The 12,362-nt window shown below is 49.3% G+C and overlaps 1 protein-coding gene across 1 annotated transcript in view; it reads left to right on the top strand.

The window, feature by feature from the left end:
* FERMT2 (fermitin family member 2) overlaps nucleotides 1–8,185 on the top strand; it is a gene marked incomplete at its 5' end in the record, with an annotated part of 21,699 nt that extends 13,514 nt beyond the window's left edge. Inside the window, 6 exons of the mRNA XM_009081097.1 lie at nucleotides 860–966; nucleotides 1,304–1,525; nucleotides 4,080–4,100; nucleotides 4,682–4,806; nucleotides 5,696–5,837; nucleotides 8,012–8,185. Of these exons, the coding sequence (XP_009079345.1) occupies nucleotides 860–966; nucleotides 1,304–1,525; nucleotides 4,080–4,100; nucleotides 4,682–4,806; nucleotides 5,696–5,837; nucleotides 8,012–8,185 (791 nt within the window). The remainder of the gene's footprint in view (nucleotides 1–859; nucleotides 967–1,303; nucleotides 1,526–4,079; nucleotides 4,101–4,681; nucleotides 4,807–5,695; nucleotides 5,838–8,011) is intronic.
* Nucleotides 8,186–12,362: the final 4,177 nt, after the last annotated feature.

Here is a 12,362-nt window from a genome sequence, read left to right as displayed (position 1 = left end):
GAGAGCAGAGAGCTCATTTGTTTTCCTGGTGGAGGCAGGAGCAGATGTGATGCCGAGCGACCTCGGGCTGCAGTGGGAGTGAAGCCCAAGCCTGCAGGATCTTTTTGGGAGCTTTTGACAGATGTGCTGTGACGGCGCTTTGAAGGAATCTCGGAGGCGGCGTTGAAGCGCTGCCCAGGGATGGCTTGGCTGGTGCAGTTCATCACCCTCCATGTTTATCCAACCACTTGTAGTTCTCTGCAGACACCAGGAGCAGGATGCTCACACCTCACTGCAGCCAAAATCATGGAATCACAGAGTGGTTTGGATTGAAAGGACCTTAAAGACCATATCGTTCCTCCCCCTGCAATGGGCAGAGACACCTTCCACCAGCCCAGGTTGCTCCAAGCCCCATCCAACCTGGCCTGGAACACTCCCAGGGATGGGACATCCCATCCATACATAAATAATATATAGGGGTTTCAGAGTGAGGGGTTTCAACATCCATCCAGTCACCTTTTCCTACCCTTTCCTGAAGATTTTGGGGTGATTGCAATGATTTCATTGCTAGGCATGATCTATGAGATGAGTTCTTTGGGCGCATGTTAGCTTTGGCTTCATTGCTTTCAGATCAAATCTTGCTTATTTCTCCCTTTTTTCCTGTCCCTTGGGAAAAGAGACATCTGACACAGGTTTTTTCTCTACTGTGTGGAGTGTTCGTCCCATTGGAGGTTGGTACAAACCTTTGGCAGCCCTGAGATGCCACTGGAGACCCTATAGTTAGAGAACTTTGCTCTTTCTTTTCATATTTTTGCTTTTTGCCCTCTTTTTCAAGTATAGTTCCTCCCCCTCCTGTTAAACACTTGTTCCCTGATTGCAGGATGTGAAGTTACCCCTGATGTGAACATCTCTGGTCAGAAGTTTAACATCAAACTCCTGATTCCAGTGGCAGAAGGGATGAACGAAATTTGGCTGCGCTGCGACAACGTAAGTTTATCACTAGGACTAAGCACCTCTGCTCCCTTTGCCCACCACCAGCTCATGCTCAGGTGTGCTGTATGGCTGCTGTTAATTCAAAATTAATTAGAAAATGCACTCACCTGTGTCTGATGTGACAGTTCCAAACACATTCCAAGTCACTCATAGGAGTTCGGAGCAGAAAATCAGTGCCTGCTCTGCCTTGGCTTTGTTGGGTTGGGTTTCTGCTTATCTTTGTGCATATTTGAGTCTCCTGGGGCTGGAATGGGAATAAAGACTCCCTGAGAGTTTTATTTGGAGGGTTGGTGGTGCTCTCACCTCTGTGTGTCTCTGTGTTGGGGCACAGGAGACGCAGTATGCCAGCTGGATGGCCGCGTGCCGCCTGGCCTCCAAGGGCAAGACAATGGCCGACAGCTCCTATGGCATGGAAGTGCAGAACATCCTCTCCTTCCTGAAGATGCAGCATTTGAACCCAGACCCACAACTGATTCCAGAACAGATCAACACTGATATCAACCCAGAGTGTCTAGTTTCTCCTCGCTACCTGAAGAAGTACAAGAACAAGCAGGTAGGTGCCCTGGCCTTGGCCTTGGCCTTGGCATTGGTATTGGCGTGCACTGGGCTGCCCACGGGAGCTAGTGTCTAACACAACGTGTTTTGGATGTCTTCACTCCATGGGATGCACGTGGGTACTAAAATGGGATGAGGCTGGTGCGTGTGGTTTGGATGCAGCACCTGGGGATGGCCCCCAGCACCTCGGTGTTGTGTGATGTGCACGGACACGGCCGTGGCAGGGAGGGATCTTTCGCTAGAATTCCATCTCAAATTGGTTTATGTTTATTCTAAATACATTTTGGGAATGGTTTTGGCTCTGCTGACACCAAGCAATGGGGTCAGCTGCCCCATCTTGCCCCACAGCTGCACTCAGTCCCCAGTGTAGGGATTAAAACCCCTTTCCCTGCACAGAATCCATGGAGAAATCCCCAGGATCAGTGGAGTTGCTTGCAGTGCTTTATCCACACTTGGCTGTAGTGCAGTTTGCATATTTCTCTCTTTGCTTTTCCACTGCTTCCAAATGCCAATCCTTGGACATTGCTTCATTTTTGAGTTGCTGTGACTCCTGCTTGAACTCCTCCACGCTCCATCCGATCCCTGCATGACAGGGCTGAACTGTTCCATGCTGGAAGTTGAACTCCTGACTCTCTGAAAGACATTCTATGTCAGAATAGCAGCAAAAAAAAAAGAAGTAAAGCATTGCTCTGTGGCCTTTTGGGGGCTTAAATCCTTCAGCCTGGCTGCTGGCTATGGCTGGATCCGATTTCTCCAAGCCCAGAAGAAAGCTGCAAGGCAGAGAAGCAGGAAAAATATAACTTTTTATTGGCACAGCATGATGATTTCCTGGCAGCGGAGTTCCATTTTATATAGCCCTTATTCTTCTCCTGAATAAGCCTTTTATATCCACTTGGATGGAGGAGAGAGACACTGCAAAAACAGACTATTTTAACATATATATATATATAAATACTTTCTAGGATTGAACTTGGTAAAACAGAGGCACCTGGAAAAATATTAGCTTGGAAAACTTGCTTACTGTGCAGGTATCTTGGTTAGGAAAATAAAATCCATTGGATCATGGGGATGGACAGGAGGCCTCATCCTGCTCCAAGCTGGAACTGCAGCCACGATGCTATGAAGGTCCCTCATAGTCATCAGCTCAGCAGAGGATTTAAGATTTTTCCTCATGGCCAGAGGCAAAGCTTGGAGCTGTAGAGGATGTTTGCAGGGAGGAATGAGGGATGGAGGCTATGGGAATGTGAGGAATTTGACCGCAAGGGTCCCTCTGCGACCCGGCACAGGGAAGGAGGAGGAGGAGGAGGTTGTGTAGCCCACAAACAGTGCCAGAATGGAGAAGAAGGAGGAGGGAGGAGGAAGAGGAGGTCATGCAGCCCACAAACAGTGTCGGAATGGGAATTGGCACTGGCCTTGCTGGAGGATTTATAGAACCACTTGGTCCTCACCAGCCCCAGACCCACCTGGGTGATGTTTGTCCTCACCTGCCCATGGAGCAGTGCAGGGTTGGCAGATTGGGTTGGGAAGCACCAAATCCTAAAGGAAAATAAACTAAAAGCAGCACAAAATAAGCATTCACAGCTCTCAGGTGCTTTGCTAGGTTTGGTGTCAGAGCCAGCAAGGGCAGACACATCCCTGGGAAGCCCAGGTAATGTTATCCTTCATCTGCTTGTTATCCCCATCAGTTCTCCACATATCCCAAATAAAAGGAGCTACTGAGCTCATAGTGAGCTCTTGAGCTTCCACTCAAGCATCCTCTGCTAGTGAGTGGCCTTGAGTTTGTGCAGAGATGAGAGGAGGAATGTGAGAACATACATTCTCCTCCAAGCTGGCAGCTTCACCCTGCCCTTCATCCATCAGCAGGACCATGGAATCATAGGATTCCCTGAGCTGAAAGGGACACACAAGGATCAAAATCCAACTCCTGCCCTGCCCAGGACACCCCAACAACCCACCCTGTGCCTGAGAGCATAGGCCAAACTCCCTGAGCTCTGTCAGGCTGTGACCACTGCCTTGGGGAGCTGTTCCCCAAACCAAACACCTCTGGGGGAAGAACCTGTTCCCAACATCCAACCAAAACCATCTCAGGACCAAACCAATCTCTGTGTGATGCCAGGACCCAGCTGGGATCACATCAGTGCTCAGGCAGGGCCGGCAGGAGCGGCAAATCTCTGCTCCCATTCCCTTTGGCTGCTTTTCCGCTGAAGGAATTGTGCATGTGGTTTTTTGTTTTGGCAACACCTCTGGGGGAAGAACCTGTTCCCAACATCCAACCAAAACCATCTCAGGACCAAACCAATCTCTGTGTGATGCCAGGACCCAGCTGGGATCACATCAGTGCTCAGGCAGGGCCGGCAGGAGCGGCAAATCTCTGCTCCCATTCCCTTTGGCTGCTTTTCCGCTGAAGGAATTGTGCATGTGGTTTTTTGTTTTGGCTTTGAACTTTGGTTTGCAGTGAATTTACACTTTTCCTTTGCTTTGTTGCCATATTTCTGATTGCTTTTTTTTCTTTCTGCCTCCTTTTCTTTTCCATTTCGCCTTGCCATCTGCAGCCAGGCTATGTAAGAGACTTGGTAAGTGACAGCAACAATCAAATTAAGCTAAACTTAAGATAAAATAGTCTAGAACCCCTTGGGTTTAGAGAGCAGCAATGAAAACACTAACATAACCTACACCCTCCCAGAGAAACTTGGGCCCTGGTTGGTTGTTGTCATGATCCCCAGTGATTTATGTTGTGAAAATGGAAAGCCTGCACCAAATTTGCTTTGTTTGCTCACATCCTGTGCCTTAAACTACCCTGAGAGGCTCTTTGCCTCCAGACAGCTCAGATCCATGTTTGCTTTATATGTCTGGACATAAGGAACCACAGAATCATTGAGGTTGGAAAAGACCTCTGAGATCATCAAGCCCAACCTGTGACCTAACACCACCAAGTCAATTAGACCATAGCACTAAGAAAGCTCCACATTTATCTGTGTGGTCACAGGCTCTGAGCACTTGTAGCTCAAATCAGACCTCAGGGTTGGAACTGTTGATTATGTGCTTTCCTGTCCCTGGTGATTCCCAAACACCTCTCAAGTCATTCCTGTTCGCGATGGTGTAGATGACACTGAGGTCCTCTTTGCCTAACTCTGGTATGTCTCACTGCCTGCAGATCACGGCACGGATCCTGGAAGCCCACCAGAATGTGGCTCAGATGAGCCTCATCGAGGCAAAGATGAGGTTTATCCAAGCCTGGCAGTCGCTGCCGGAGTTCGGCATCACTCACTTCAACGCCAGGTGGGTGGGAATGCTGGGCTGGACAGGAGGAATTCTGTTCATAAATCCATGGAGTGTGTTAAATAGCATAGAATTGTCATGTAATGGGTTGGGTTGGAAGGGACCTTAAATATCATCTTGTTCCCATCCCCTGCCAGGAGCAGGGACACATTCCACTAGGCCACATTGCTCCAAGCCCCATCTGACCTGGCCTGGAACACTTCCAGGGAGCTGGTGTTGGCCACCCAGGAGCCCCTTCCCAGCCTGAAGGCTGGAAAAACCCCAAGATGCTTCCTGAGACACTGAAGTGACTCATCCAGCTTGGTTTTACTAGGGGTTAATTTAAGGAGCTCTCTTCAGCCCCTGCTCATCACAGGAAAGCCCCAGGATCTGGGGTGGCCATCGAGAGGATTGGGAAAGCTTTCGGAAAGCCACATGTTCCAGCTGTAGGCAATAACCCAGTTTCATTTGGAGTGGTTGGGAGTCAGTTTGGGTTATCACAGAATCATGGAATGTGCAAGAATAGTTGGGGTTGGAAGGGGTGTTATGGATCATCTCGTCCCCGTCCCCTGCCATGGGCAAGGACACCTTCCACCAGCCCAGGTTGCTCCAAGCTCCATCCAGCTTGGCCTGGAACACTCTCAGGGATGGGCCAGCCACAGCTGCTCTGAGCAACAAATCCCCTAAAATTTGATGTAATCCTTCTGCTGGGACATGGACATGGAGCTGCAGCAATCAGTGCATGGCCAGGGACATCCTTGTGCACATCCTTAGCTGGGGAAGTTGTGCTGGAGCTGAAATTAAACCCCTTAATTGCATTGACTTAGAAAACAGATTGTATAGGTTAACTCAGCTGCTGGATTTATGTGTATGTCAGTCTTGTTTGTGTTAATCCCTTGCCCTGTTGCAGGTTCCAGGGTGGGAAGAAGGATGAGCTGATTGGCATTGCCTACAACCGGCTGATCCGGATGGACGCCAGCACGGGGGATGCTGTCAAGACCTGGCGCTTCAGCAACATGAAGCAGTGGAATGTGAACTGGGAGATTAAAATGGTGAGAGGCTGTTTTATACTTGCTTCCCCTCCTCCTGGCAGTGAGACAGGCACCACTCCTAGGATCACAGATGCCAGAATAGTTAGGGTTGGAAGGGGTGTTATGGATCATCTCGTTCCCGTCCCCTGCCATGGGCAGGGACACCTTCCACCAGCCCAGGTTGCTCCAAGCCCCATCCAACCTGGCCTGGAACACTTCCAGGGGTGGAGTAGCCACAGCTGTTCTTGAGCAACATGTGCCAGTGCCTCAGCACCCTCACAGCCAAGAATTCCTTCCCAATATCCCACTTACCACTGCCCTCTGGCAGTGTAAAGCCATCCCTCCTTTTCCTGTCACTCCTTCCCTTGTCCCAAGCCCCTCTACTGCTCTCTTGGAGCCCCTTTAGCCACTGGAAGGGGCTCTAAGGTCTCCTTGGAGCCTTCTCTTCTCATCTGAACACCCCCAGCTCTCGCACCCTGGCTCCAGGGCAGAGGTGCTCCAGCCCTTGGAGCATCTTCATAGCCACCTTTGAACTCACTCCAGTATCTCCATGTCTTTCTTGTGTTGGGAGCCCAGAGCTGGGCACGGTGCTCCAGTTGGGATGTTACTATACTAATGTACTATAGGTTTTCCTCTCTCCTCTTCCACCTTCCTTGGAGATCGAGGAGACCTTGTCCCATTTGCTGGTGGAGTTGAGTTGTGACCTGTAAAATGAAGGATAACACAGTCAAAGAAAGATTTTCTCTGCTCTCTGAACACCCAAACCAAAATCAAACCTCAGCACTGATGCTCAGGCTGCATCCTAACCAGCAACATAAACATACCAAACTTTATCTATACTGAAATCCCTTTTACTTGCTGTACAGCTCAGGCTTTCATGTAAGTAAGCAGTGAAAAGCAGCAGTAGTCACTTCCCTAGGCTCCACGATGGGCTTTTCCCGTGCTGTTCCATTTGGATGCACAAATTTTTGTGCTCCTTCTTGGCAGAACACCTCATTGAAATTGCCAGAGATCGGTGAGGGCTGTTCTCCTGTGGTTTGTGGCTCATTAAGAGCTGCTGGAAAAATTATTCAGCTTCCCCTCTGCCTCAGTCATTGTTTTGACCCAGTTGCAAGCCCTGATATCCCAATTATTCAGCTTGGATACTCAGCTGGGAATTCCCCTCCCTCCCACAGAGCTGTCAGTGATGGGGGGACAAAAAGAGAAGAGCGTGGACAGAGTGTTCAGTCACTCCAAAAGGAGCTCTCCCAACCCCCATGAAGCATTTTTATGGCCAAAATTAACTTTAAAAAGCAGGGAAAACTGGAAGGAAATCCCAGACTTCAGCAGGTCTGTGCCTGGTCTCTGTTTCTCTGGAAGCAAAGATGTGGCCATGTGCTCAGCACGGAGAGGTGGGAACATGCTGGGTGGTTCTTTCTGAGTTGTGGCGTAAAGGGTGTCATGGGGATTCAAGGAAGCAAATGAAGAAATAAATAGAAAATTAAATACAAGTAAAATAATAAAAAGGCAATAAAAGGTATTTCTGTATGTAAATATTTGGGTAATAATCATCATAGAGTCACACGATGTTTAAAAGGTGGGAGAGACCTGTAAGGACCATTGAGGAGAAATCATCCTTCACAGAATCCTGGAATGGTTTGAGCTGGAGGGACCTTAAAGATCATCTCATTCCACCCCCTGCCCTGGGCAGGGACACCTTCCACTAGCCCAGGTTGCTCCAAGCCCCATCCAGCCTGGCCTGGAACACTCCCAGGGATGGAGCAGCCACAGCTGTTCTGGGCAACCTGTGTCAGTGTCTCATCACCCTCACAGGAAGGAATTCCTTCCCAAAATCCCATCTATCCCTACTCTCTGTCAGTGTGAAGCCATTGCCCCTTGTCCTGTCAGTCTAAACCTTTGTCCCAAATCCCTCTGCAGCTCTCTTGGAGCCCCTTTAGGCACCAGAAGGGGCTCTAATGTCTCGCTGGAGCTTCTCTTTTCCAGGCTGAACACCCTCAGATCTCCCAGCCTGGCTCCATGGTAGAGGTGCTCCAGCCCCTGGAGCATCTCCGTGACCTCCCCTAGACTCTCCCCACCATTGACATCACTGGACTTTGCTTAGGCATTGAAAAAAGTGTCTGAGTAGGAAAAACCAGGGAGAAAGAAGGAATTGCTGTGGAAGGCCTGGCGGGGCTGACACTGTCTCTGCCCTGCAGGTGACGGTGGAGTTCGCAGACGAGGTCCGAGTGTCCTTCATTTGCACAGAGGTGGATTGCAAAGTGGTGCACGAGTTCATTGGAGGTTACATCTTCCTGTCCACACGAGCCAAGGACCAGAATGAGAGTTTAGATGAAGAGATGTTCTACAAACTGACCAGTGGTTGGGTGTGAGCCCCACGGCACCCTGAGGAACCCCCATGGCCATAGTAATATTTAACTTCCCAAAGCTGGTTTTGAGATAATGCTGCTTAATAAAGTAAGCTTGAAATGTATCTCTTTTTTTTTTATCATGGAATTTTGGGGTTTTTTTGCATTACCAGACCAGTTAATCTGTGTGCACTAATGAGCACTTCTGTTAATTTGCTATAACAAGACAGTGTCTGGGCCAGGAGAAGATTTAACTGACTTAAACTAGCCAATTTTGGAAGAGAACTCTAAGCCATCTTTAAAGCCATGCAGGGCTTAACCTATATGAAGTCTATTTATCATGTTTAATGCATGAGTGTTTTATTTCCTTTTTTTTCTGGTGTTTTTTTATGCTGTACATTGGACTGTTTGGAAGTTGTCCTGCTCCTGAGTGGAGCTGCCATCTCCCCTCACACTACACCAGGACTGTGACAGGTGCTTGACATGACCTTGACCATAGTTCCGTGTGGCCTCGAAGATGATCTTCTGTTAGTCTGTTATAGCTTGGATTTTATGTGTTTAATTTGCCTTTTGATAATCATTTATATTGTCTTTTTTTTCTAATTTTATTTGTACACCATATTGTATTATGACACTTTTAGTATTCACCAGCATAGTCACTGTTCTGCCTCTGATATGCAAAAGGTTTTCATTACTATATGAAGTAAAAGGTCTATGAAGTAAAAGGTTTTGTGTAACTAATGTAAAAAACCACAAATTTTATAAGATTGTACAGTTTTTTTAACTCACAAACCATCTAGAATATTCCAGAGACCAGCAGGAACTCTAGGATGTCTGGAAGGGGGATGGGGAGAAACCAAGGAATCAACTCCAAAAATGCCCTTTCAGTCCAGTCAGTGTTTCTCTAAGCTAAAGGGGATTTCAGAGCTGTGCCACAACACCCTCAAAAACTGCTGCCTGGGGCCAGGACTGCCCAGTTCGTTAAGCCATTCCCAGATTAATGCTAATGAGGGATCCCGTGCCCCAGCCAATGCCGAGGGATAAGCAGTGTTGTGTTCCCTTAGTCTGTGGGTTCAAGACTATGTACAAATGCATTTTATTTTAAATAAAAGTCAAATCTTTTATTTAATTTTCAGCTGCTGCTCCTGGTTTTTGGGGTTCAACTGTGCTATGGAAAGGCCAGAAACAAATCCCATAGGATAGAGTCATGCTGTGCTAGCCTTATCCCAAGCTTGCCAAAATAAATGCCATGAAAAAGCAAAGCAAATTACTAGAATCCTAGAACAGTTTGGGTTGGAAGGACTTTCAAGACCTGATTCCCCCCCCTGCCATGGGCAGGGACACCTTCCACCAGCCCAGGTTGCTCCAAGCCCCATCCAACCTGGCCTGGAACACCCCCAGGGATGGAGCAGTCACAGCTTCTCTGGGCAACCTGTGCCAGTGGCTCACCACCCTCACAGCCAAGAGTTTAATCCTAATATCTAACCTAACCCTGCCCTCTGGCAGTGGGAAGCCATTCCCCCTTGTCCTGTCCCTCCAGGCCCTTGTCCAAAATCCCTTTCCAGCTCTCTTGCAGCCTCCTTAGCTACACTTTAGGTCCTCTTTAGATCGCATTCCCTGACCAGGCAGGCAGTGTGGAAGCAGCCCAGGGATAGAATCATTTAGATTGGAAATGCCCTCTATCATCATCAAGTCCAACCATTCTCCCAGCACTGACAAGGCCACCACTAACCATATCCCCAAGTGCCGCATCCACTTGGCTTTTAAATCCCTCAAGGAATAGTGGCTCCACCACTGCCCTGGACAGCTGTGCCAATGTCTGACAACCCATTCCATGAAGGAATTTTACCTAATATCCAACCTAAACCTCCCCTGGCACATACATTTCCCCATTTCTGCACTGATCCTCTTGTGTTTCACACCATGTTCTCCTGGATGAGCTGCACCCTTGTTCCATAAAATCAAGGGAATGATGCTGGGTGTTTCCTCCCATTCTATGTTCCCACCGCAAACTGGAGGAGGTGTGCCTGGGACGTGCCAGGGATGCTCCCAACCCTTCCCCATGCCCGTGGGCTTGTTCTCCTGGATGGTGGCAAGCTCAGGCAGCTCTGAGCCACGCAAACGAACGGAGCGGCTCCGTGCGCTCTCCTGGCAGGAAGCACTGGGATTGTGGCTGGATGCAGGACCAGGTGAGGCATAGCTGGGCTGGAATAGCTCTGAGCTGGATGTGTGATGGGGATGGCTCCTGAAAAATAGTTACCTCCTATTTCCCAGCCTGAGGTTATGCAGGATGGGGAGCTGCAGTGTGGAAAGGAAAGGTGGGGGGGAAAGGATGGATCGAGTCCCTCCTGATCCAACTCCGCAGGGATCCGCTGTGCTGTGCCGCAGTTTGGATTCACAGCTGGGGGAGGTGATAAGGCAGGAAACGCTGAGCAGAAAAGCAGAGGAGGTCGGGGAAGGGGCATGGGAAGGCAGAGGCTGCTGACAACCACAGACCTTCCCTGCACAGCCCCCCGAGGATGGGAGCTGGGAGAAGCCATGTGGGAAGCAGTACAGGAGCTTGCAGGAGGCTGGGAAGCAATGCAGGGGGTGATCTGAGGGATTCTATGATGTCTTTCCTTTCTCCTTGGGTGAAAAGATGCAAGTGAAAATGAGCAGAGTGGGATAAAAAAAAATCTATGGTTTTCCTAAAGTCTGGAGAAACATCACGATGAATGCAGCAGGGATGGGAATGGCCACATGCTGAGGACTGGACATGGGAGCAAGGAGGAAGCATCAGGACCACGTTGTAAAGTGGATTAGGGAGGGAGGATATGAGTTGGAGCCCATGGAAGGGGATGGATGATCCACCTCAGGAACAGGCAGCAGCAAGGACAAGGGGAATCATAGTTATTTTTTCCATGCTTCTGAGCCAAAGGAAACCCAGGATGTGGTGGACACAGGGTTTCCAGAGATGTCGCAAGCCAGGTGGGTTTGCTGGTGTTTGGACACTGAAGCCAAGAGCAGAGGATGAGGAGGACCTTGCAAGCCAAGTCACTGCAAATCTCAGTCCCCACATGGAACTGGGAGGGAGACACAGAGGTTTATTCTGCTGACGCAATAAAATTTGGCTGTGGTTGTCCCTTTTTGGGTAAACAAAGGAGTAAACCAAATTAAAACCAAAACCAAACCCAAGGAGAAACCATCCCGTGGGAGTCCACAGCCCCTGGGGGTGACTCAGCCTCAGGGGAAGAGCTGAGACTGTCTGACATCCATGAACTGCTAGGGAAAAGAGAATTCCTTCCAACAACTTTGACAAGCACATGATCGGGAGGGAGACAACAGGGCAGCTCAACCCCCAGTTTAACCACAGTAAGTAGCAGAGATGCTTGAAAATGGGACAAATCCAGGAGGCAGGGCTAGAGGGTGATGCTCCTCCCTTGCTGACCTTGTTCCTGGCCCTTGAGAGAGGGAAAAGGAAAAAAATACATCATTTTTTGGCAAGGTACTGATGCAAACCGGCTGCCAGGGGGAAACCCACCTCTTCCAGCTCAGGCAGGGGATTTGCATGCCTGTGTGAGCCAGGATGGCCTGGGGGGTCGGCTGGGATTCCTACCGAGTTTTAAGCCCCAAGTAACATAATACCGTGCAGATGGACAAGTCCTGGAGTGGCTTTAGAGCAGCATCAGCGGATTTTGGGATGGGGGAGAGGATGCAGACTCATGGATAATATAAAAACAAAGGGAAAAGAGGATCTCCCAAACAGACCTCTTACCTGCAGCAAGGAGTGGGGAGAGGTGGGTATGGGGACATCCTGCAGACAGGAATTGATGGAAAAGGGACACCTGGGGAAGCTGTTGGGTTGAGGGATTTAATGACCCCCCATCCCTGGAAGTGTTCAAGGCCAGGTTGGATTTTGGTCCCATCTCTGCCCTTCACTGCTTTCCAGTGCCCAGAGCAGCTGTGGCTGCTCCATCCCTGGAATTGTTCCAGGCCAGGTTGGATGGACTTGGAGCTAATGGAAGGTGTCCCTGCCCATGGCAGAAGGTGGGATGAGATGATCTTTAAGGTCCCTTCCAACCCAAACCACCCCATGATTCTGTGATAACCCAAACTGACCCCCAACCGCTCCAAAAGGAATTGGGTTATTGCCTACAGCTGGAACACATGGGTTTGCAAAAGCTTTCCTGTTCCTCCCACCCTGGGATGGCCACCCCAAGCC

Source organism: Acanthisitta chloris, unplaced genomic scaffold, assembly GCF_000695815.1.
Source record: "Acanthisitta chloris isolate BGI_N310 unplaced genomic scaffold, ASM69581v1 scaffold7008, whole genome shotgun sequence".
NCBI classification, from domain to species: domain Eukaryota; kingdom Metazoa; phylum Chordata; class Aves; order Passeriformes; family Acanthisittidae; genus Acanthisitta; species Acanthisitta chloris.
Note: the sequence above shows the minus strand (reverse complement) of the source record. Positions and strands in the feature narration are given on the sequence as shown.